At 42.3% G+C, this 27348-nt stretch overlaps 1 protein-coding gene across 6 annotated transcripts in view; it reads left to right on the forward strand.

Annotated features, from left to right (window-relative positions):
• Fbxl13 (F-box and leucine-rich repeat protein 13) overlaps positions 1–27348 on the forward strand; it is a 198460-nt gene that overhangs the window by 24947 nt on the left and 146165 nt on the right. For all 6 annotated transcript variants that reach the window (XM_039106881.2, XM_039106883.2, XM_039106882.2 and 3 more), the window contains exons 4-7: positions 7444–7511; positions 8160–8314; positions 11671–11780; positions 14193–14345. In XM_039106881.2, coding sequence (XP_038962809.1) covers positions 7444–7511; positions 8160–8314; positions 11671–11780; positions 14193–14345 — 486 coding nt within the window. The remainder of the gene's footprint in view (positions 1–7443; positions 7512–8159; positions 8315–11670; positions 11781–14192; positions 14346–27348) is intronic.

The following is a 27348-nucleotide window of genomic DNA, read 5'->3' on the forward strand; positions in this document are numbered from 1 at the left end:
GTGAAGATGTGGAACTCAGCTCCCCCTGCACCGTGCCTGCCTGGATGCTGCCACACACCTGCCTTGATGATAATGGACTGAACCTCTGAACCTGTAAGCCAGCCCCAATTAAATGTTGTTCTTTATAAAACTTGCATTGGTCATGGTGTCTCTTCACAGCAATAAAACCCTAACTAAGACAAGGCTTTTGGGGTGCTGCCTGTTTTGGGGGGTAGGGGAGGAGTACCCACACTCCTGAAGAGGGGAGGGGAGGAGTACCCACACTCCTGTAAGTAGCTCTCCCACCTATGCTCTGTAAGGAAGCCCAGTAAACGCACTGGCTCCTTTGGCAGAATTGAGCCTCAGTTTGTTGTTGGGACAAGGGGTAGATGCTATTTATGTCTCCCCCTGGGAGATTTTAGTGATAGCAGGGCCAACTGGAGTTTTCCCCTTCTCCATGTCCAGCCTTGAAATGAACCTGGACACAAGAATCCTCCAGAGACCGAGGTGTTCTCTGAAGCTGTGAGCTTAGGGAGGAACTGTTTCTATCATCCAGCTTCTGACACCTGGTGGGACATCCATTCCCAAGCCAGGGCTCCGGACTTCCCTAGGTAGCAGACAGGGTCCTGCACCTGCTGGCTCCCAGATGTGCTTTGACTTGTGTCACTGACAACTACATTATGGGCTTTATCATACCCCTGATATCACACCTCCTTGGACTGAGACTCAGGTGTGACCCAGCTCAGCCTCCTAAATATTGATAAGTTGCTGTCTCCACCAACATTATCTAAAGCATAGAGGCTCTAATTTCTGGGTATGGGACATGGTAGTAAACAAAAGTCTTTTCCCTGAGACATAGTACCAGTCCAGGTAAAACTAATACTGGACAGATCCGTGTGGCTCTCATCTTCAGGCCTTCCTGTAGATAGGGCATCTCTAACTGCTTTGGTGCTAGGAGAAGAAAAGCCACCCAGCCTGTTGACTTCTGTTCTGCCTAAAGTCATTGTAGTCCTTGTTATAGTCCTGGTTTTGGACGACAGTGTAGGCACTAGAACAGCATAGGTACTGGATCCTCCCCAGTGTTGTGCGGTATTGGCAGGCAGTGGTCTTAGGTGGTGTGCAATCTGACTCAACCTCCTCTGTCATCTAGAGGAAAGACTCTTAGCTAAGAAAATGCTTCCATAAGATCTGGTTATAGGTAAGTCTATAGGGTATTTTCTTATTTAGAGATTCATGTGGGAGGGCCCAGCTCATTGTATGCTGCCAGCCCTGGGCTTGTGGTCCTGGTATTATAAGAAAGCCAGCTGAGGAAGCCACGAGGAGTGTCCTAGCCTCTGTTCTATTGCTATGAAGAGACACCATGATCAAAGGAAACTCCTGTGAAAGAAAGCATTTAGTCTGGGCTTGCTTTATACTCTCAGAGGGTCAGTCTGTTGTCATCACGATGGGAGCATGGTGGGACCAGAGCTGTATCCGAGAGTTTCATCCTCATGTACAGGCAGCAGTCAGAGAGAAACACTGACTTTTAATCTTACCCCCAGCGACACACTTCCTCCAACAAGGTCACACATCCTAATTCTTCTAATTCTTTTCCAACAGTTGCACTCCCTGGTGACATCATTTAAGTATGTGAGACTTTGAGGGCCATTCTTGACAGAAGCCATCTAGGAAAGACTATGGCAAGCAAATATGGCTGCAATGGGTGGACTCTGGAGGGGCACATCCCAAAGACTTTGTCCTAGGATTGCTTCTTGATGCTGATATGCTTTTCCTGCCACTATCACATAACCTAATGATTTCTGGGCACCGGTCCACCATTGGGCAAATTTCCTGTGGTTCAACAAGAAGATGAACTTGAAAGAATTAATGCCGTTTAGATGAATTAGTGACTTTATAGCATTGCTGATTTGATTCAAATAATTTTATGAAGAAAGTTTAAGGAGATGGTTTTAGTTGTCTTGCCAGAAAAATGTGATAAAGTTAGAATCAAGAATAGAATGTGCCCACTCTTCATAACATTTTAAGCAAAGACTGCATTATGAGGAAAACAATGAACTTTCACAAATTGCACTAAGAAGAGAAAAAGGCTTGGGACAGATTTGGGATCTAGGAAAACATTCACTCTAGGTCAGCTCCAAGGATGAAGCCACAGATGTGCACCATGATTAAGCGAGGCCACATGAAACTGTTGCTCTGAACTTATAATGAGCTTATGGAATGAAATACTGCTTTGAACGTAATATTTACATACTTCTGTAACTCTCTTTTTGTGTAACATTTTATCTGTGAGGTAATTTTACCAAGAACTTTTGTCTAAGAAAGTATCAAAAGACTGAGAGAAGAAATAAAGTGTGACTACTGGGGCTCTGCTCATCCATCAAATGTGTATATACCTCTTTGTCCTATAGGTATGCACATACATATGTACGTACATGTGTATTATATAAGTGTGCATGTATACATGTGAATTCACACAGCAGAATACTATTCAATCATGAATAAAAAGGACTTTCCTCATTTCCAGAAAGATGAATGGAGACAACATTAAGGGAAAGCAGCTAGGCTGAGAAAGATCAGCATCTCATGAGCTCAATAGTAGAACCTAAAAAAAATATTGATTTTATAATTTGAGAGTAGAGTGGTCATTATCAGAGGCCTGGGATATTGGGGTTGGAAGATGAAGAAAGCAATGAAGAAAGAATGATTGGTGACTGAGTGACAGTTAAACAGAGTGAGATCTGTCAGCTGTAGACATGGTTATAGGTAACAGCGTACCAAGCATTTAACAGAGCTAGAAGTAGTGGTGGGCCATTGGCTCAGTACTGAGACCAGCCCCTGGGATCTATATGGTAGAAGAAGAAGCTCTCTGCCTCATGTAAGCTGCCCTTTGACCTCCACATAAGAGCTATGGCATACACACTACACACCACAAATAAGTCAAAACGTACCAAAATAATTTTAGAATCCTAGAAGGTTTTTGGAAGTTATTACCACAAAAAAGCAGTAAATGTTTGAGGAGACGTGTTTAGCTGAACTTAAAGATTACCCAGTGTATATTGAGTAAGATGTTATACGGTGTGTCATTGATATGTGTACATTGTTTTACGTAATTGCAACAATTGTTGAATATCTCCTAGTGCCGATTATATCCAGGCATAATTACTCCATTTCTGAGTTTCCCAAATTGTCTAAAAATTGTCTTCGTACTTAAGGTTCTGTTCAAGTCAGAATTCTAATTCTTCCGTAATTGACAACAAACAGTTCTCTTGTCTTGTTTCTATTAAGGGAGTCATACATTGTCATTCTTCATTCTGGCCATTTATGTTGCTAGGTTTTCTACATTTACTGTAGAAACTTGATGTCTTAGGGTTCTTTTTTCCATTTTTAAATAAAAACCCTTTTAAAAAATGATTATATGTATGGGTGTTTTGCCTGTATGAATATCTGGGCAACTCTGCGTAACTCCTTCTCCTGAGGAGGTCAGAAGAGGGCACAGAATCTCCTGGAACTAGAGTTGCAGATGGTTGTGGAATGTGTAGGTGCTGGGAGTCAAGCCAAGGTCCTCTGCAAGATCAGACAGTGCTCCTAAGTGCCGAGCCATCGCTCAAGTTCCTTGCACCTTTCTCATTGCATGCCAAAACTCTATCAACTTGGGAGGCCCACATGGTCTGCTTGACTGACTTTTAATTAATGCATCATGAGTGGTTAGAAGTTCTTTGGGAAGGAGGAGAGAGAGGAAGGTGGAGAGAGGAGAAGATGCCATGGGGTTCACCATAATCCTTCAGGAATCAAGCCATTGAAACCCAGATGTGGAATGACTTGCCCTGGGGCACAGGCCTGTGTGGGAGCAATCCCTGAGACTTCCAGTATGTCCCTTTAACTGGAAGAGGCAGGTGGCTCTACATGTCAGCACAGAACTGGTCTGTGCACAGTACTGAAGCCAATGGCTGTGGAAGGCTTATCTTAGTATCCTGTAGTTTACTGAGCATGTGATCTGTGCCAAGCACTGGCTACAGTGGCACTGCCCTATAAGAAACCAGCATGCTAGAAAGACCCCACACCTCAGTGATGACATCTGAGAAGATGGCTTTGCCACCTACCACCTGGATGTTTCTCTGCCTTTGTTTCCTCTTGTGTACAATCCCCCCACCCTTGAGCTGTTGTTGGGAAAGAATTACACAGGTCCAGCCTACTGGAGTTTGCACACAGCCAGCTAGCTTGCTCACCTGGGAGTACCAGGGAAGCCTCCAGAAAGTTGACCAGCAACCACAGTGCTTATTCAGGACCAGAGGTGAAACTAGAAGCAAGCACTTGCTGCTTCATGAGATCAGATGCCCCTCGCAGGAACACTGTGCTTGGAGTCCAGCTGCGGCTTGTTGACTGTTCATACTCCCTCTCAGGAGGACTGGGGAGCGGCCACTGGATGCTCTCCACAGTACTCACTCTTCCCAGCTATCTGAATGGACTTCTGCTCCATTGTGACCTCGGGGTCTTGTGAGTGTGTAGGCTGTGACGGATTCAAATGGGGCTCCCCATCTATGCTATGATGGGAAAGCCAGCTAGCATGCCTGGGTGTGTGTAGCTGCTTAGGCCTATTACAGTCCTCTCTGTAACACCTAGGACTCTATGAGCAGCCTAATAATAAACTCAATCTCCAGGGTGAAAAAAAATAAGTCCTTTGGGTTTTAACATAAAAGTTAATCACCAATGATCAGAATTACTGCTCACAGTTGACAACTTGAATGATTAAATGTCCTGTAGGCAACGGCTCTTGTTCAGGACACGGGTTTGGATTCCTAGCACCAATATGGCAACTCACAAAAGTGTGTAATTCTAGTTCCAGGGGATCTGACACCGTCATCTTCTGGCTCCCAAGTGCACCAACTCTCCCATGGCATGCATTCAGGCAGATACTTAAGACACGTGAAAAGAAATATTTTAAAGTGTACTGAATTCACATTAGAGACATCACATAATTGTTTTTTGTTCATAAGGTGGATGTATCCTATTAGGTAGTTTCAATGAAAGTAATACCATTTACCAGAAGTACTTACTGCTCAATGTTAATGTCATCTAATTTTCTCTTTGATATAATTATACTTTTCCAGTTATGTATAACACTACAAAATACAGGATTAAAATTGAGATCTTTCTAATCTATCTCTCCCTTTAGGTAACCATTTTAGTAATTTTTAGTCTTCTTTAAAATATGAGAAATTATATTATTTTCCTCTCCTTTGTAACTTCTTACAAACACACACGCACGCACACACACACACACACACACACACAGAGAGAGAGAGAGAGAGAGAGAGAGAGCACAGAATAATCTTCTATAAATTTTCTCCTTAAATATGTCCAGAGATATATTCATATTTACAGCTTTAAAATTGAATCTTTTAAATTTACATTTTGAGAATTTTGTATATGCCTTTTGTTTTGTTTTGTTTTTTGAGACATGATTTCTTTCTGTGTAGTCCTGACTGTCCTGGAACTCACTCTGTAGACCAGACTGGCCTTGAACAGAGATCCTCCTGCCTCTGCCTCCCAGGGTGCTGTGATATAAGGGAGGGCCACCGTCACCAAGCCACATATACAGCTTTTTAATATGGTGCTATCACCAGAGCATCAAACAAAGACCTAAATTTAACATGGGAAGAAGCACAGGCTTTGAATAGTCTCACAGATGTGAATAAAGTTAACCCTAGGATCCTAAGGCCTTGGCTGTAATGGTCTGGGAGAGGTAGGTACTGTGCTCTAGATAGGAATGTTAGTAACCAAATCCTGAACCTTGCTATCTGCCATAGTATTTCTTTTCTTTTGAGACTGGATAGAGGTGAGCAGTGTAGTGACACAGACTTGTAATCCCAGCACTTGGGAGGCAGCCGCAGGCGGATCTCTGTGTGTTCAAGGGCAGCCTATTCTACATAGTGAACTACAGGACAGCCAGAGTTACACAGTGAGATCCTGTCTAGGAAAAAAAACAACCAGCCAGCCAGCCAGCCAGCCAGCCAAACAACCAAACATCCAAATAACCAACCAACCAACCAACCAACCAAACAAACAAACAACCAAACAACCAAACAAACAACTAACCAACCAAACAACCAAACAAACAAAAGAGACTGGATAATTACTAACTCTTAAATTTTTAAAATTATATTTTCTCTTATTTTGTGGTTTTCTCAGTCCTGCTGGGTGAAGCAGTCTTACTTTTTTTTTTTCTTGGTTGTTGTTTGTTTTAGAGGAGGTCTTTTGTTTTTTTGAGGAGAGAATATTGTTTTACAGTACCAACAGGTAAAAGTCAATCTTGACTGTGACCGAGTGACTACAACTGCTTTTTCTTTTCTTTTTGAGCTGAGGTCTCCTGTAGCTCAGGCTGGCTTTAAACCTGTGTTGTAGCTGGGAACGATACTGAACCTCTGATCCTCCTGCCTCTACCTCCTGAATGCTGGGATTACAGGCATACGCTACTATGGGAATTGGGGGTTTCAGACATGTACCCCTGGGGTTAGAACCTAGGGCTTTGTGTATGTTGGGCCAGCAGTCTACCAACAGAACCAAATCTTCAATTCTGCAATAAAACGCTCATAAACATAGCTGATAATAATAATACCGTAATTATTTACCTTGAAATAAAATAAGTGGGGTGTAACAAGATCATTCAAAGGTGTGACTCTACTCAGGGAACTTTGCAGAAAAGGGGAGAGTGGGTACGGGGTACTACTGTAAGAGTCAGAGGTGGAGAAAGACCCGGATGAAACAGTGTCTCCTGGACAAGACACATCTGATTTGCTCATGAAGTCATCGAAGCGGTGGTTGCCTGTATCAGACCTGAGCAAGATCCAGCCAGTCATTGTTCCATCAGTGAGGAGGGGTTTTCTTTAGAGGTATAGTCCCTGGTATGCTGGCCATGTTCCAGTGGTTGGCTCCACGTCTATGCGTGTATGAGCAGCACAAACTGGGCTAGAGTCAGTGGTGTGTAAAAGGGGGTACACATGACGTTGGGAGGGAGTGTGGGAGATGCAGAGGGTGAATGTGGTCAAAAGGCATTGTACACGTGGAGTTTTCACATATGGAGTTTTCAAAGAATTTATAAAAATATATGAAAAAAGAATGATTTCAATAAAAATAGGTGATAGACGTATATATCATAATTTCTGAAGATGTAAATGGTGTTCATGCCTCCCCTTCTCTCCCCAGAGGCAGCTTGGGTCCCATGTCCTTGTCAGTCTTGCAGAGGCTTCTCTTCCACTTCTCTCTTCTTTCTTGACGGGGTCTCCCAGTGTAGTCCTGGCTTGCCCGGCACTCACCACATAGACAGGTTGGCCTCAAATGCACAGGGCCCCGCCCCCTGACCCCAGTCCCCACCTCCCCAGTGCTGAGATTAAAGAGGTGCGCCACCGCCACCCGGCTTGGTCCTATTTATTTCTAATGTGCAGTTCAACTGCTTATTTATTTCAGATGACTCCAGAGTTGATGATAAAAGCATGCACATTTTACACTGGCCATTTAGTAAAGAGCCACTTCGGGTAAGAACGTGTCTTCACATGTTACTTCTTTTTCTTCTCTCCTCTACCCCTGCTGCTATCCATGCAGAGGAAAGTTCTCCCTATTCTCCTGGGCTTATACTAAGTAACAACACCTCTTCTCTGAAATACAACATGTCAAAAATGCTGGGTGTTGGATATGCTTGGGAGCTGAAATTCCTTTTTAATTTTTTTTTTTTTCAAAACAGAGTTTCCCTATGCAGCCCCAGCTAAAACTCACTATGTAGACCAGACTAGCCTCAGACTCATAGAGGTCCACCTGCCTCTGCCTCCAGAGTTAAAGGCCCGGGACAGTGCCACCACTGTCTGGCCTATTTTAATTTTTTTAAATCATCATTAAAGAGTATTCTCTACATAAATTGAAATTATGACGATAATGCTACCCCAAGGTGTGTTTATTTTATGAAAAATGAAATGAATGACCACCACATAGCATTTTACCCCTCCCCCCTCAACTATGAGGAGTTCTTCAAGATGCACCCCTAATTAACAGTTTTTTTTTCTTAGTGTAATTTTGAGAGACTAAAAGCAATCTCACTTCTCGTTCCTCTTAATTTATTTACTACGACATCACCCTAGTTTCAAAGTAATGTTTTGAAAATAACGTCTTTCTGTATCTTTTGCCTGCAGCGTTTGGAAGGAAATTGCAATACCTCATGCAAATCAAGAGGCTATCATGGCTGAGAAAATGGACAAGGCAATAGCCCACGACAATTTCAGATGCCAAAAACACATTTTTAATCGCTGGTTCTCCTACACAGTTAAGAGAAGAGAAAGGCTTATAGGTAAATGTCCATGCTATAGCAATTAGTGTTTGTATTCAATTATGCAGTGGGTCAACGAAACGAACTAATGGTTAAAACTATGCCTAGAGAACAGGTTATTTTAGTGTTTAGAGAACTGTTATTAGATGAATCAATTAAAAGTACTTGCCGCACGGCTAGGTGTGGTGGCACATGCCTACCAGCACACAGAACACCGTGCCAGAGCAGTGATTCAAGGCCAGACTGGGCTGTAGAGTAAGACCTTGTCATAACAGAGTGAAACAAAGCAAAACAAAGCACAAGAACAACCTAATGATTTTGCTAGATTAATTTTAAAATATTTTATCGCAATGGAAAATACTCAGAGTTAGAAATCAAATCATCTGTGTGCGTGCACGCACACACACACACACAACACACACACACACACACACACACACACACACGACTGTATATAAGTAAGGATCTAAGGATCTACTGTTAGCTTTTTGGTGTGGTACTGAACCTAGGCCTCTGTACATACTAAGTGAGCCCTCCTCCATGGATTCCCTTTTGTTTTTAAGTGTGAGACAAAGTCTTGCTAAGCTGTCCAGGTGGGCCTCGAACTTGCAATCCCCTAGCCTCCCAGTAGCTGAAATCACAAACCTGTACCACCAGGCCCAATTACTTCCAACTCTTATTCACAATACAGAGCCAGTGGTATATACTCATTAGAAACCAACATTGACACAGAAAGTCTGCAGTCCTTACCCACATGTAAGGACTCCTTCCATGTCCATGTGAAGAAGCTTAAAGAAAAATTTCTCTATGATGCATGGACATCACACATGGATTTTAGCGGGGCCAGAGGACTCCAGCCTTTCAGTTATAGCTTTGTGGATACAAAACTTAAACCTATGGCTGTGCCAAATCAGAAAAATGGATTGATCTCACTCTTGCCCTTGGTACAAGGTCTTACTGTGTAGCCAAAGATGGCCTAGGACAATTCTCCTGTTTCAGTCCTGGCATTCGGAGATTACAGGTACAAGTCACCAGAGCCGGCTGGAATCATTTCCTTTTGAGCTTTGCGGTCTGTCTCTGCCTCAAAGTTTAGTTCATAAACCTAATGAAGTGTTAGGGACTGGCTAGCTTGTCACAAAGTGGTTGTAATATTCACATAATTTAACACTCTTCAAAATCCAAGTGAACTGCAAGCTCTTGAGAGAGTGTGGATACCCCCAACCAGCCTCCTGTCTTCTCTGCCCTTCTGGGTTCTTCTTGTCTCTCAGCATTGCTTGCCCAATGTGTGGCTTCTTGCTCCCTTGTCCCAACACTCTTCTTTCCCCAGCCTTCCCCTTCTCTCTGGCTCCATTTCATCTCTGCTTTGCCTTCATCTCCTGAGGTTCTCACCCTCACTGAGGTGGGACCTCGTGGCCTCCCTCCCCTCTCCTTCCTTCCCTCTCTCCACTCTCTTTCCCCATCTGTTTCTTTTCTGCAGTTCACACCCTTGGGGCTTTACCCCATGTCTACTTATATATGTATGGCCTGTGCCATCTTATGCCTCCCTAATTCACAACAACCAATCACGGATTTCTAAATTATATATTAGATCTATGCTGACAAGATTTATATTCCTGCTTGTAATTTAAATCATCTTTTCAGGTCAGAGAGATGGCTCAGATAGTTAACAGCACCAGTTGCTCTTCCAGAGGACCTGGGCTCAATTCTTAGCACCCATATGACAGCTCCCAAGTGTCACAGGGATCGGATACACTCTGCTGACCTCCATGGGTACCAGGCATAACCAAGCTCCACAGTCATGTATGCAGGGAAAGCATCCACACATTATTATACATTGAAAATAAACCCCCAAAGTTACATAATCTCTTAGTTACATAATCTCTTAACAAGACCCAAGTAGTTACATTTACATGAAACTTTCTTTGACACCGTTCCCCCTTCCCTACCATCAAGTCAAAGTACGTTTGTTTCATTTAACTCTCAATCATAAAAACTTATTTTGTTTGATTATTCTCAAAAATTTCAATAGTAAGCCAAAACTATGATTCTCAAAGTACTACCAGTAAAACGAATGAATAATAGCATAGATTTATAGTATTTAAATATTTTATTGTACACTTGTGTCGCACAATGTCTTAAATGTCTAAGAAATATTTTAATCTAATAATCTAATCTAATTAGAAGAATATAATCTAGTAATATTAAGTGATATATAAATGAGGTATTGTAAAGGAATAAAGTGCTCCTTCCTTCCAGGATGTTTTAACCTCATACTCATTACAATTTAAGTGATACACACTGAAACTGACCTTAGCATTTACATGTACAGAAACACAATTTCCATAGGTAACAACTCAAGTAAAAAGCATTTAGCTGCAAATGAGTGGAAGGAATGAGAACGCAACAGATGTGGCATCGTGATTGCAGATTCACGTCTCAGCTGGTAACAACAGCTTAACTAAACTAGAAGAGTTCTGGCTTCTCAAAGAGCTTAGATTTTAGGACAAAATTATGATCAGTGAGGTTCCAGCCCATTGGCAGGTATAACAACAAACAAATGAGGCTTTAAATTTTCACCTGTGATGCTGAACACTGTTAGCTGCTGTGCTTTGTTCTGTTTGCATAACATTCAAATAAAAAAATTGTCAAACTTTAAATGTCCAAAGTATTCACGCACAATTCAGATACCCATTTTTAGTCGAAAGGTGAAGCAAAACAAAAAGCCAAAACAAACTCTGAACCTCAACTTCTGAGAGAAAACTGGAGAGCCTGCAGCCAGGTGCAGCCAGTGCAGCCAGGTGCAGCCCATATAACCAAATGTATCCAGTGCAGCCAGATGTAATCAGTGCAGCCAGGTGCAGCCAGGTGTAGCCAGTGCAGCCAGGTGCAGCCAGGTGTAGCCAGTGCAGCCAGGTGCACATGAGGAGCTTGTCTGCTCTCCAGCCTGTTTGTTTTCTCTGGCTCCTGTGTTTGAGTTCTAGACCTGGGATTAACATGTATCAGGCAATCTATTTGATCTAGAATTTATAATTCAAAGGCATTGGATCTGAATACTACCTGGTGATGGTGTTTCTATGAAATGCTTAGAACTATGAGTTTTGTAAAAGGTTAGTTTGTTTCTCTAAAAAAGAAATATGTGTATATTTGTTTATATGTTTATATATGTTTATTATATCTAAATTTCAAAGGCCAAAGGGGATATTTACATATTTAAAATATTATATATTTTTATATTTAAAATTCCCTTGAGCACTATCTAATGTTATCAAAAGGAACTAATTTTAGTGTGATTAAAATGAAACACAGACTGTCAGATACATTAGTTCATAGTGTTTTCGGAAATAGCTTTAACTACATGTGATGCACATTTCCTGCAGCTACACTGCTCCGACTGCGCCATTTGTTCTATACGCAAAAACAAAGAATTATCCTAGCAAAATGGAAGGAGAAAGCCAGGCACAAGAGCAAAAAAAGAGAAGATGACTTGGTATGCTATTAGATGCTATTTTTTTTAAAGAAGGAAAAAAAAAACCATTTCAATATTTTTGCTTAAGTGTACTGATAAAGGCACTGTAAGTGTTACAGCTCTCAAGGGAAGGTATCCTGGCACTTGGGAGCCAAGGAATACCACAGAGTCACACCGCCCAACAAACCTCACCCACGAGGTCTACCTAGGAGGGCAGCCGCCTCTGTTCACGTGAGAAGCAGCAAGGAACTGGGCAGAAGACAGGGTTTATATAGGTTTTCTTGGGGTGGGTGGTGCTTTCCAGGGTGGGGATTGGTGGGATTTCAAGTCCAGAGCTTAGGCTTTTAACTCTGTAGGGGGACTGGGTCTAGTCTTTAGGGCAGTGGGCATGTTCTGTGGGTGGAAGCTGGCCTTGGAAGTCTCAGGGAAGGGGCCTGGCCTCATGTGCCATTCTGTTCATGTTTATTATTGATGGATGACTAGGGGTTGCGAAAGGGGGTGGTGTTATCATTGGACTGCTTCCTGCTGAATGCGAGTGAGGAAGTCCTTTGGGCAAATCGACTGGGTGTTATCGGGAGTCAACCACCCCCAATAGCTAGGGGTGGGTAATCCTGTGTGCCTAGTGTGCCTAGAAATCTTTCAGACCTATCTGTTGCTGATGAAATCTAGACAAGAAGGAAGTTTATAAGGTAGGGTACAACTAGTAGAATTAAGAAAAGGAGGAGAAGCACTGAGAAGGGTGATATCCAATTTTATATTGGACTGTCAAAGAGCCACTAGCCAGAATAGAGCTGGTTTTGGAGTTCTGTCTGGAGTTGTCTAATCTTGTCTTTTACTATACCCGCCTAGTTGACCTAAAAGCAACATTCCTCCCAAGGGAAAAGCCAAAGACCACCTCTCTCGACTGTTAGTAAATGCAATCCTTATTGATTTTGTAGCACTACACTGGCCAGTGAGTCTATTTGGCTGTAGATGGTAAGGGTGGTTGGAGATCCTGGATGACTTTGGATGAAAACAGAAGGTAAATAAGAAAGAGAAGTAATCAGTCCCAGCACACCACTGATGATGCCATCAGTTAGACCCAGGACTACAAGAAAGGGTAGGATCTCAACCTCCATTGGAATTGGCAATGGTTCTTCACCAGGTACCACCCCTAAGTTTGGGGAAAGGAACATCAGGATACAAGTCCCAGACTACCTAGCAGGTAGGCAGTAGCAAATCTTAGTGTCACAGAGGATTGAGGAACTGTAAATGCTTAGGCATAAGGGCTGTATGGCAGTGCTCAGGGTCAAAGTATTTTTATAGTCTGAAGGATCCAGTGTGCCCATAAATCATGTCCCTGGGGAGTTAAAAGAGTGTGTAATTCCAAAGAGAGAGAGAGAGATCTGAGAATGACGAGGAGTGGACATAGGAAAAGGTGTGGACAACCATTTCAACATTGCCAGCCAGATATGTCTGCTTTGGGTACCACTGCATGCTCTAGTGGCATGCTTGCAATTACTTTGTTACTAAGCTAGTGTTGCAGCCACTGCCTTCTGCTTGATGATTGGTGGTCTAACGGTGGAACAGTCAACTGTGCACAACCAACATTCTTCCTTTACTTATGCTGATTGTCTCTGAGAAAAAAATGGGGTTCTCTTAAGCCTGATGTTTGACATGCTCTGGTCGCTGCACAGTGCGTATTAGCAATGTATTATTATCCTTCACACACTGCAGCTAACTGACTGTTTAGGAATTAGACCCACCCCCACCCCCGCTCCCCAGCTATACAATCTATTGGTGGACAGTCATTCTGCAATTGGTGAGCGGTAGTCACAGGCTGGGAACAGAGGCAAATGAGCGCTGTATGATCATTCCCATATGATCTCTCCAATACGTGCCTGTCCTTAGATTCTACTCTAAATACTGCGTACTAGTATTGTGTATGTGTGTTTGGGGAGAGGTGTGTGCAAAATACTCATCAACCCACAGAAGCATTTTCTTGTTACACAGTCTTCAGGAAATGTGTCAGTTCAAATGAGATTTGCCATAACAGTAAGTCAGACAGGGCTCTAAGATATGTTCTTTGACTCCTCCTCTTTCGGTTATCTCCCCACTAGTCCATTCCTTCTGTGTCTCTAAATGCTATTGGTTCCACTGCTGGGATCTCCTCTCTGCGGCCCTCAGTTCTCCTCCTCTCTATAAGAGGAGACGACACCGGGTCTTTCAGGGGTGGCCTGTGCCAATACTTATGACAACTGATAGAGGTGGTCTATAATAACTAAGATGGTCCAGGGAGTTTTATGTGTTCACATGGAAAATTATCACTGAGGCAAGAGTGGCAGTCCATGGTGTAGAGCAGGTACTAATCTGTTATGCACTGTGCTTTCTTAGGGTCGTTGCCTTTGACCATGAGGACAATTCCATGGAATTTTTAAAATATTTTCATTGCAGATTACAAAACATGAACTTCAGTTGAAAAAATGGAAGTTCAAGCTATCCTTGGAGAAACCGATTAACATTGAGGGAAGCTTCTCCGATTTCGGGGTTACGGACAAGCGCATAGTGTTTGACATTTCAGTGCTACCCGACCAAGCAGTAGTCCAGGTGTGTAGGTGTTTGTTGAATAGCATAGCTCGGAGTTAGGGTAAGTATGTTTGCTTATAATTTCTTCCTTTGCAAATTATCTGCTCATGTCCTGTCTTTCTATTATAATTATACTTCTTTGTTATAGTTTTTATGTCTATTTTGGCAACAGTAACCTTTTATCTAGAATGTATTTGAATATTTCCCTCCATCACACTTAACATTATTTCTTTCACCTCTAGAGTATTTTGATGTCAGGGAATTTAAAGCTTTAGATAATGAAGTCTATCACTCTTGCCCTAATAGATTCTCTGTGTCATGTCATTTTCATGTTTTTTTCTGAGTGATATTACACTGTCGACACATATATAGCTGTTTTTTCCCCAGATGTTTTTGTTTTTGCTAATATTTTCTGGTTTATTGGGGACCATGCTAAGGTTTATGTACCTGTTCTAAGATGTCGCAGATGACCTTCAAATATGTTCATGCCTCTTTGCCTATAATGTAAGAGCCTCCCACCACATGCTTTTCTTTCTCCCTTCTGTGTTGAAACAGGTCCGCTTCTATATACTAATATCTTTACAACTTTAAAATTGTGGTTGCTTTAAACATTGTCATTCTCTAGGACATTTTTACTCAGGATCATCTAAGACATAGAGAAAAGTTTCAGGTGCAGAAAAAGAATTGTTTTTCCTGAAGAACTGAGTCCAGGGCATTCTCTTACTGTCAGCCAGAGAGCTCCTCAGACTTAGCTCTATTGTCTTGGTTTCCCCAATTATGTTCTAGCAACTAAGTCAAGCGCAGATTTCGTGGTGCAGGTGGCTGTTATGTCTCCTTGATTTCCTTCAGTCCAGACAGTTCTACAGCCTTTAATCTGGGGGCCCTTGAGGTGGTCCCTTGAGGTTTCACCTCTCCACTGTTGGGCATTTTGGCTGAAGTTATCTCCATTGAGTCCTGGGGGCCTCTCACATACCTTGGGGCCCCTGGAATGAAAATTAGGAAAGAAAACATGTATAATGATGTATATGTGTGAAAATGTTATAATGAAAGCCCTCAGATTTATGCTAACTTAAAAATTTACTAAATCCCCATTAGGATAATTTAAGGTTTCTCTTTTTTTTTCTTTTCTTTTTTTTCGGAGCTGGGGACCGAACCCAGGGCCTTGTGCTTGCTAGGCAAGCGCTCTACCACTGAGCTAAATCCCCAACCCCAATTTAAGGTTTCTAAATCCTAACACAACACTAAGTGTGATGTATTTTTGGAGACAGTCTCAACATTTTCCCAGTGAAGTAAATTATGCATTGGATGTTCATTAAAATGGCAGGTAATAAGAATAGATTTACATAATAGTGGAAAGTTGGGAATGAATTTTTGACACTAATATATTGACCGTCTGGGTTTGTTAATGTTGTTCAAAGAACAGAGTTGCAAAGTTACCTCTTAAATCATTTATTAGCTGGGCATGGTGCCATATACTTTTGATCTTAGGAGCTGGAGGCAGACAGATCTCTGTGAGTTTGAGGACAGCCTCTTCTACATAGTGAGTTTCCAGTTTAGCCTATCTCAAAATCAAAAATTAAACAAAACAAGAAAACCCCTTAAAGTCATTTTTAAAAAATAGCATTTAGGGGTTGGGGATTTAGCTCAGTGGTAGAGCGCTTGCCTAGCAAGCGCAAGGCCTTGGGTTCGGTCCCCAGCTCCGAAAAAAAAATAGCATTTAACTTGGGGTCTCTGGCTAACTAGTTCTTGGGAATTTAAACAAAAAAAAAAAATGAGTTGAGCCTTAATTTTGGAATGTGTTAGTTTTAAAATGAATTTAGACTTATGCATACAGACTGTCTAATATTTTGGAGGAAAAGTTGCAAACAGTGATTTGGGAAATACAATTTGAACTTATCTGGGAAATATGCATGTTTTTAGGTCTAGTTCCATCAACTCATGAAAGCAAGTCAGGTTCTGTTTTGCGATCACTTCCTCGGTATCATTTTTTTCTCATTAAGGAATACTCCTTCCATGACAGATGGTAGGGCTCATACACTATCAGTTAAAGTGCTGGCCAAACTCAGAGCTAGTGGGAGTGCTGGCAGGGACCACTTCCTGTGAAATGCAGGCAGTTGGCACACCGAACCAGAGAAAAAGCTTATGTTGATGAGTTTAGAGTTTGACTAACATAGCTAGGCAGTGCAGCTGCTTGTTAGCTAATGGTGTCAACCTTGCCTTGTGGCTACTCTCCACCTTCGCTGTGTGACTTTTTGTGTGCTAAAGACTAAAGCATGTGGACTTGCAAAAACAGTTACAGAATCACCTTCAGCTTTCCCAGCACTGATGATTCATCCTCTCACTTGGGAAAAGATATCCTCTTGATCCCGAATAGCTATTAAATCGACGCCAAACTCTGGAAGAACCAGATGGTTTGGGCTTGCTGGGTTAAATTTCTTGGAATTGTAAAATCCAAAGAGTGTGTTCAAATCCATGTTTTGATAACCCCATGGGTCAGTCTGACCTTAACTAACCAAGCAGAAAGTGATTGCAGGTCCTGTGGCTCCATGCCAAAGGCCTCCTAAGTCGTTTCCAAACCGAGTTGCTCTGTCAAGGAACTCTGTGTTGTCTCCCTTGCAGAGTGGATGAGGAAAGTGGCTGATACAGAACACTTCTGGATTGCTTTTAGGAATAGCTGCCCAAGAAATCTTACTGTCCTTGCTTCAGCCTCTGTCAATTGATGCAAGTTAAGAGTTTACATGAGAGACCTTCAGAGGGGCAGACACTCCTGGGAAACCAGAGGAGACTACTCTCTGTCTACATTGCTGACTCTAGAGGAAAACACCAGGTGCCATCTGGGCCCCCTGCGCACAGGGACCCAGAAGCAGTAGTGGCAGGGCCCTTCCGGTTGCTGCCCTCACGGAAAGCTGAAAGCCAGCTCTGAGGAGCTACTTCAGGCCCGAGACCAGAGGTAAGACCAAATTTTCTGCTCCAAGTGACCTGCCTGGTGGACTCAGGACACACAAAGGCAGAATTCCTCTGGGACCGGGCACTTCTGGTTTCTAGCTGGCGCCTGAACCTCACTGATCCCGGCTCACAGCTCCCTGCTCCCAAACCCCATGGGAGAGAGAGCTGATCACCCAGAAGTGCGGGCACTCCTAAGACTGTAGGGCAGGAGAGACTGCCACTTCTGCCCACCTTTGCCCACATCCCTGGCCCAAGAGGAAGATAGTAGCAGTCAAGCTGCAGGAGCCCCACAGTCCAGACTGCACCCGGATCTGAACTGAACCAGTTAAACAGCTACCTTCACCCAAATTCTGTTGTGGGGGAGAGCTAGATCCTCAGAAGGGCAGACACCCCTGGGAAACCAGAGGAGGCTATTCTCTGCCCACATTCCTGACTTAAGAGGAAAACGCCTTGTGTCATCTGTGCCCCATACAAGAGGGACCTAGGAGAAGTAAGGGCAAGACCTTTCTGGTTCCTGCCCACAGGGAAAGCTGAAAGCCTGCGGACAGGAATGACTACACGCCTGAGAGCAGAACACTGTTCCCATAACTGGCTGAAATAAAACAGGAAAACAGGTCTACAGGAGTGCTGACACAGAGGCCTACAGGAGGGTCAAGCCACTGTCAGAAACAGCAAGACAAGCAAACACCAGAGACAACCCGATGGGTAGAGGCAAGCGCAGGAACCTAAGCAACAGACACCAAGACATGATCAGAGCCCAGTTCTCCCACCAAAGCAAACACTGGATATCCAAACACACCAGAGAAGCAAGATCTAGATTTAAAATCACATTTTATCATGATGATAGACGACTTTAAGAAGATCATCATTTCCCTTAAGGAAATGCAGGACAACACAAGTAAACAACTAGACGCCCTTAAAGAGGAAACACAAAAATCCCTTAAAGAACTACTGGAAAAAACAACAAAACAGGAGAAGGAAATGAACAAAACCATCCAGGAGTTAAAAATGGAAATAGAAACAATAAAGAAAACAAAGGGAGACAACCTTGGAGATAGGAAACCTAGGGAAGAGATAAGGAGTCGTTGATGCAAGCATCACCATCAGAATACAAAAGATAGAAGAGAGAATCTCAGAAGCAGAAGATTCCATAGAAAACATCAACACAACTGTCAAAGATAATGTAAAACACAGAAAGCTCCTAGCCCAAAACATCCAAGAAATCCAAGACTCAATGAGAAGATCAAACCTAAGGATAATGGGTATAGAAGAGAGTGAAGACTCCCAACTTAAAGGGCCAGTAAATATCTTCAACGAAATCATAGAAGGAAACTTCCCTAACCTAAAGAAAGAGATACCCATAGGCATACAAGAAGCCTACAGAACTCGAAATAGATCAGGCTAGAAAAGAAACTCCTCCCATCACATGGTAGTCAAAACACCAAATGCACAAAACAAAGAAAGAATGTTAAAAGCAGTAAGGGAAAAAAGTCAAGTAACACATAAAGGCAGACCTATCAGAATCACACCAGACTTCCCACCAGAGACTATGAAAGCCAGCAGATCCTGGACAGATGTCATACAGACCCTAAGAGAACACAAATGCCAGCCCAGGTTACTGTATCCAGTAAAACTCTCAATTAACATAGATGAAACCAAGATATTCCATGACAAAACCAAATTTACACAATATCTTTCTACAAATCCAGCTCTACAAAGTATAATAAATGGCAAAGCCCAACACAAGGAGGCAAGCTACACCCTAGAAGCAAGAAACTAATCGTTTTGCAACAAAACAAAGAGAAGAGAAGCACGCAAACATAGTCTCACCTCCACATATGAAAATAACAGGAAGCAATAATCACTATTCCTTAATATCTCTCACCATCAATGGACTCAATTCCCCAATAAAAAGACATAGATTAACAAACTGGAAACGCAATGAGGACCCAACATTTTGCTGCCTATAAAACATACCTCAGAGACAAAGACAGACACTACCTCAGAGTGAAAGGATGGGAAACCACTTTCCAATCAAATGGTCTGAAGAAGCAAGCTGTAGTAGCCATTCCAATATCAAATAAAATCGACTTTCAACCAAAAGTCATCAAAAAAGATAAGGAAGGACACTTCATATTCATCAAAGGAAAAATCCACCAAGATGAACTCTCAATCCTAAATATCTATGCTCCAAATACAAGGGCACCTATATACGTAAAAGAAACCTTACTAAAGTTCAAAGCACACATTGCACCTCACACAATAATAGTAGGAGATTTCAACACCCCACTCTCATCAACGGACAGATCATGGAAACAGAAATTAAACAGAGATGTAGACAGACTGAGAGAAATCATGAACCAAATGGACTTAACAGATATTTATAGAACATTCCATCCTAAAACAAAAGGATATACATTCTTCTCACCACCTCATGGTACTTTCTCCAAAATTGACCATAAAATCAGTCACAAAACAGGCCTCAACAGATACAGGAAGATAGAAATAACCCCATGCGTCCTATCAGACCACCACGGGCTAAAGCTGGTCTTCAATAACAATAAGTAAAGAATGCCCACATATACGTGTAAGTTGAATAATGCTCTACTCAATGATAACCTGGTCAAGGAAGAAATAAAGAAAGAAAGACTTTTTAGAATTTAATGAAAATGAAGGTACAACACACCCAAACTTATGGGACACAATGAAAGCTGTGCTAAGAGGAAAACTCATAGCTCTGAGTGCCTGCAGAAAGAAACAGGAGAGAGCATATGTCAGCAGCTTGACAGCACACCTAAAAGCTCTAGATCAAAAAGAAAGCAAATACACCCACGAGGAGTAGAAGGCAGGAAATAATCAAACTCAGAGCTGAAATTAACCAAATAGAAACAAAAAGGACTATACAAAGAATCAACAGAACCAAAAGCTGGTTCTTTGAGAAAATCAACAAGATAGATAAACCCTTAGCCAGACTAACGAGAGGACACAGAGAGTGTGTCCATATTAACAAAATTGGAAATGAAATGGGAGACATAACTACAGAATCAGAGGAAATAAAAAAAATCATCAGATCTTATTACAAAAGTCTATATTCAACAAAACTGGAAAATCTGGAGGAAATGGACAATTTTCTAGACAAATACCAGGTACCAAAGTTAAATCAGAAACAGATAAACCATTTAAACAACCCCATAACTCCTAAAAAAATATAGAGGCAGTCATTAAACGTCTCCCAACCAAAAAGAGCCCAGGTCCAGATGGGTTCAGTGCAGAATTCTATCACACCTTCATAGAAGACCTCATACCGATACTGTCCAAACTATTCCACAAAATTGAAACAGACGGAGCACTACTGAATTCCTTCTATGAAGCCACAATTACTCTTATACCTAAACCACACAAAGACCCAACAAAGAAATAGAACTTCAGACCAATTTCCCTTATGAATATCGACACAAAAATATTCAATAAAATTCTGGCAAACCGAATCCAAGAGCACATCAAAACAATCATCCACCATGATCAAGTAGGCTTCATCCCAGGCATGCAGGGATGGTTTAATATATGGAAAACCATCAACGTAATCCATTATATAAACAAACTGAAAGATAAAAACCACATGATCATTTCATTAGATGCTGAGAAAGCATTTGACAAAATTCAACACCCCTTCATGATAAAAGTCCTGGAAAGAATAGGAATTCAAGGCCCATACCTAAACATAGTAAAAGCCATATACAGCAAACCAGTAGCTAACATTAAACTAAATGGAGAGAAACTTGAAGCAATCCCACTAAAATCAGGGACTAGACAAGGCTGCCCACTCTCTCCCTACTTATTCAATATAGTTCTTGAAGTTCTATCCAGAGCAATCAGACAACAAAAGGAGATCAAGGGGATACAGATTGGAAAAGAAGAAATCAAAATATAACTATTTACAGAAGATGTGATAGTATATTTAAGTGATCCCAAAAGTTCCACCAGAGAACTACTAAACCTGATAAACACCTTCAGCAAAGTGGGTGGGTATAAAATTAACTCAAATAAATCAGTAGCCTTCCTCTACACAAAAGAGAAACAAGCCGAGAAAGAAATTAGGGAAATGACACCCTTCATAATAGTCCCAAATAATATAAAGTACCTCGGTGTGACTTTAACCAAGCAAGTAAAAGATTTGTACAATAAGAACTTCAACGGGGTTGGGGATTTAGCTCAGCGGTAGAGCGCTTGCCTAGCGAGCGCAAGGCCCTGGGTTCGGTCCCCAGCTCCAAAAAAAAAAAAAAAAAAAAAAAAAAAAAAGAAGAACTTCAAGACACTGAAGAAGGAAATTGAAGAAGACCTCAGAAGATGGAAAGATCTCCCATGCTCATGGATTGGCAGGATTAATATAGTAAAAATGGCCATTTTACCAAAAGTGACCTACAGATTCAATGCAATCCCCATCAAAATACCAATCCAATTCTTCAAAGAGTTAGACAGAACAATTTGCAAATTCATCTGGAATAACAAAAAACCCAGGATAGCTAAAACTATCCTCAACAATAAAAGGACTTCAGGGGGAATCACTATCCCTGAACTCAAACAGTATTACAGAGCAATAGTGATAAAAACTGCAGGTATTGGTACAGAGATAGACAGATAGACCAATGGAACAGAATTAAAGACCCAGAAATGAACCCACACACCTATGGTCACTTGATTTTTGACAAAGGAGCCAAAACCATCCAATGGAAAAAAGACAGCATTTTCAGCAAATGGTGCTGGTTCAACTGGAGGTCAACATGTAGAAGAATGCAGATTGATCCATGCTTATCACCCTGTACAAAGCTTAAGTCCAAGTGGATCAAGGACCTCCACATCAAACCAGATACACTTAAACTAATAGAAGAAAAACTAGGGAAGCATCTGGAACACATGGGCACTGGAAAAAGTTTCCTGAACAAAACACCAATGGCTTATGCTCTAAGATCAAGAATTGACAAATGGGATCTCATAAAACTGCAAAGCTTCTGTAAGGCAAAGGACACTGTGGTTAGGACAAAACGGCAACCAACAGATTGGGAAAAGATCTTTACCAATCCTACAACTGATAGAGGGCTCATATCCAAAATATACAAAGAACTCATGAAGTTAGACGGCAGGGAGACAAATAACTATTAAAAAATGGGGTTCAGAGCTAAACAAAGAATTCACAGCTGAGGAATGCTGTATAGGTGAGAAGCACCTAAAGAAATGTTCAACATCTTTAGTCATAAGGGAAATGCAAATCAAAACAACCCTGAGTTTCCACCTCACACCAGTCAGAATGGCTAAGATAAAAATCTCCGGCGATAGCAGATGCTGGCGAGGATGTGGAGAAAGAGGAACACTCCTCCATTGTTGGTGGGATTGCAGACTGGTACAACCATTCTGGAAATCAGTCTGGAGGTTCCTCAGAAAATTGCACATTGCAGTACCTGAGTACCCAGCTATACCTCTCTTGGGCATATACCCAAAAGATGCTCCAACATATAGCAAAGACACATGCTCCACTATGTTCATAGCAGCCTTATTTATAATAGCCAGAAGCTGGAAAGAACCCAGATGCCCTTCAACAGAGGAATGGATACAGAAAATGTGGTACATCTATACAATGGAATACTACTCCACTATCAAAAACAATGACTTTACGAAATTCATAGGCAAATGGAATGAACTGGAAAATATCATCCTGAGTGAGGTAATCTAATCACAGAAAAACACACATTGTATGCACTCATTGATAATGGCTATTAGCCCAAATGCTTGAATTACCCTAGATGCACAGAACACATGAAACTCAAGAAGGATGACCAAAATGTGAATGCTTCACTCCTTTAAAAGGGGAACAAGAATACCCTTGGAAGGGAATAGGGAGGCAAAGTTTAGAACAGAGGCAGAAGGAACACCCATTCAGAGCATACCCCACGTATGGCCCATACATATACAGCCACCAAACTAGATAAGATGGATGAAGCAAAGAAGTGCAGGCTGATAGGAACTGGATATAGATTTCTCCTAAGCAACACAGTCAGAATACAGCAATTCATGGGTGAATGCCAGCAGCAAACCACTGACCTGAGAATGGGACACCCATTGAAGGAATCAGAGGAAGAACTGGAAGATCTTGAAGGGGCTTGAGACCCCATATGTACAACAATGCCAACCAACCAGAGCTTCCAGGGACTAAGCCACTACGCAAAGACTATATATGGACTGACCCTGGGCTCCTGCATAGGTAGCAGTGAATAGCCTAGTAAGAGCACCAGTGGAAGGGGAAGCCATTGGTCCTGCCAAGACTGAACCCCCAGTGAACAGGATAATTGGGAAGAGGGCAGTAATATGGGAGGGGAACACCCATATAGAAGGAGAGGGGGAAGGGTTAGGGGGATGTTGGCCCTGAAACTGGGAAAGGGAATAACACTTGAAATGACTAAGAAATACCCAATTTAATAAAGATGGGGGAAAAAAAGAGTTTACACGAGACTTTAAAGTTTTCATGAATCTCACAGCTCCATTAACTTCATCAGGAGCCACGTTTGCAGAAGCAATGCGTCTCATGAGAGGTGAGAGACCACAGAGAGGGAGATATTGAGGTGGGAATTGAGAAGCTGTGTTCTGCAGTTAGGTGACTGTGTCCTTGGCTGTGTGGCCCTGGGCTGCTAATCTTTATTTCTAAGGTGCCTCTTTTGGAAAAGGAGAGTGGGATGAAGGTGATGGTGACAAGCAGGACAATACTCTCTGAATCTGCTCTTGTAAAGGGCAGTTAGTATTCAAGAAATGTGGGAACAGTGCTGGACATATGGTCAACTCAGCTACTGTTACTAACACGAGCAGTGCCGACACATGGTAAAGTCTTAGTTACTGTTACTAACACGAGCAGTGCTGACACATGGTAAAGTCTTAGGTACTGTTACTAACATGAGCAGTGTGGACACATGGCAAAGTCTTAGTTACTGTTACTAACACGAGCAGTGCCGACACATGGTAAAGTCTTAGTTATTGTTACTAACACTAGCAGTGCCGACACATGGTAAAGTCTTAGGTACTGTTACTAACACGAGCAGTGCCGACACATGGTAAAGTCTTAGTTATTGTTACTAACACGAGCAGTGCGGACACATGGTAAAGTCTTAGGTACTGTTACTAACACGAGCAGTGCCGACACATGGTAAAGTCTTAGTTATTGTTACTAACACGAGCAGTGCCGACACATGGTAAAGTCTTAGGTACTGTTACTAACACGAGCAGTGCCGACACATGGTAAAGTCTTAGTTACTGTTACTAACATGAGCAGTGCCGACACATGGCAAAGTCTTAGTTATTGTTACTAACATGAGCAGTGCCGACACATGGCAAAGTCTTAGTTACTGTTACTAACATGAACAGTGCGGACACATGGCAAAGTCTTAGTTATTGTTACTAACATGAGCAGTGCCGACACATGGTAAAGTCTTAGTTACTGTTACTAACATGAGCAGTGCGGACACATGGCAAAGTCTTAGTTATTGTTACTAACATGAGCAGTGCCGACACATGGTAAAGTCTTAGTTACTGTTACTAACATGAGCAGTGCGGACACATGGCAAAGTCTTAGTTATTGTTACTAACATGAGCAGTGCCGACACATGGTAAAGTCTTAGGTACTGTTACTAACACGAGCAGTGCCGACACATGGTAAAGTCTTAGTTACTGTTACTAACATGAGCAGTGCTGACACATGGTAAAGTCTTAGTTACTGTTACTAACATGAGCAGTGCGGACACATGGCAAAGTCTTAGTTATTGTTACTAACATGAGCAGTGCGGACACATGGTAAAGTCTTAGTTACTGTTACTAACATGAGCAGTGCCGACACATGGTAAAGTCTTAGTTACTGTTACTAACATGTTGAACTTTCTGCTGACTTGAAGCCATTAGGTGGAAAGTCAGAAAGACTGCCTCTCAAATAGCTCTCTCTGCTGGTTCTCTTAGCTCACTGACTCCTCGATCGGAAGTTTGAAAATTCCTAGCAAAGGGCACCACCCACTTGTATTTCCTATAACATACATTTTATACTTCTTATGAGTGAAGGCTGGGTGGGGGCTGGGATGGCTGCTAGCTGAGTGTGCCTGTAAATCTGCGATGGAAACATGAAGTACAGGAGAAGAGAATGCTGGGAGGAAATTCAGGATACAACATGGGCTTCGTGTGTGTTCATCCTTGCTTGAAGCTTTTCTCTACCGCAGCCTTAGCCTAGCTGGGCTCTCTCCCTGTGTCAGCTGCATGACTCCATCGGAGAGGCTTCTCCTGACCAGGACCACCGAAGGCATTCATGGGGCAGAGGAAGAGATTTATTGTACATCGAGAGGGAGCATCGCCAGAGGCAGAGACTTCTGGGAGAGACCAGAGTGAACATGGCCAGACTGAGCCAGGACATGTGGGGTGTGGGATGGGATGGGGAGTGACTAAGACTAGCGGCCTGGGCCAAAAGACTGGCCAAGAGAATTAGAGACAAAGGGGCCAAAAGGACCTGCATCGCTAAAACGGCTGGATTATATAGGGAAAAGACTTGGGGGAAGGGCAGGCCAGCCCCTAGGCTGGAGAGGTTTAGGGTAGGGGGCAGTGTACACCTCCCCAAAAGACCCTGTTACAGGTAGGGACTGAGGGGTAATGGGAGAGCCTGGCAGCCAGCATCAGCTTTGATATGTTAATAAGCACCTTAGTTAGCAGTTTGGGGGGGTGGGGGGTGGGAGGTGGGGGGTGGGGTTGAGACCTAACCATTATCACAGTTTCTAATTCTTTTAAATATTCTGATTTCTTGTCTGTTTCTCCTGCCAAAGCATATGCTCTTTGGAATCTGGTGTCACTTTTTTTTTTAATTTATTGTTTCTTTATTCCTAGTACCCAACAGACTGTGTCTCAAGCAATGCAGATTTAATCATTTACTCAGTATCTGTCTAAGCACACAGTACACAGGGCTCTCTTTTGGATGCTGAGAAAAATAAAAACCCCAGCAGGTTAAATAAATAATAACTTTATTTTTGTGGATTTATATTTTAAGGTAAATCAAATAGCAAATTAACCAACATGCATACAGAGCACGCCATAGAGAATTAATTTTTTTGTATGTGTACATGTCATACATGCATGTGTGTATACTTGTTCGCTCATGTGTAAATGCATATGTGTTGTGTTTTCTGTGTGCATTTGGATGTATGCCTATATGTGTCCTGGTGTGTGTGTGTATGTGTGTGTGTATATCTGTGTGTGTGTGTCTGTGTGTGTATATCTGTGTGTGTCTGTGTGTATCTGTGTGTGTGTTTCTGTGTCTGTGTCTGTGTGTGTCTGTGTGTATCTGTGTGTGTGTGTGTTTCTGTGTCTGTGTCTGTGTGTGTCTGTGTGTATCTGTGTGTGTGTGTGTTTCTGTGTCTGTGTCTGTGTGTGTGTATCTGTGTGTGTGTTTCTGTGTGTCTGTGTCTGTGTGTGTATCTGTGTGTGTATCTGTGTGTGTGTGTATCTGTGTGTGTCTGTGTGTGTGTGTGTTTCTGTGTCTGTGTCTGTGTGTGTGTATCTGTGTGTGTGTGTTTCTGTGTCTGTGTCTGTGTGTGTGTATTTCTGTGTCTGTGTCTGTGTGTTTGTATCTGTGTGTGTGTGTTTCTGTGTCTGTGTGTGTATGTGTGTGTGTGTGTCTGTGTCTGTGTCTGTGTCTGTGTGTGAAGGTATTTTGGGTAGTCTACTGTGGTGATTTGAATGTGTTTGGTTTATGGGAGTGGCATTATTAGGAGATATGGCCTTTTGGAGGAAGTGCGTCACTGTGTAAGTGAGCTTTGAGGTCTCCTAGTGCTCAGGCTCCATGCAGTGTAGAAGAGACCCTCCTCCTAGCTGCCTGTGGAGGAGAGTCCCCCTCCTGCTGCCTTCAGAAGAAGATGTAGAGCTCTCGGCTCTTTCTCTAGCACTATCGTCTGCCTGCACTCAGCCATGCTCCCACCATGCTGATTATGGACTGAACCTCTGAACCTGTAAGCCAGCCCCAATTAAATGTTGTCCTTTATAAGAGTTGCCTTGGTCATAGTGTCTC

This window comes from Rattus norvegicus, chromosome 4 (genome assembly GCF_036323735.1).
Source record: "Rattus norvegicus strain BN/NHsdMcwi chromosome 4, GRCr8, whole genome shotgun sequence".
NCBI lineage: Eukaryota > Metazoa > Chordata > Mammalia > Rodentia > Muridae > Rattus > Rattus norvegicus.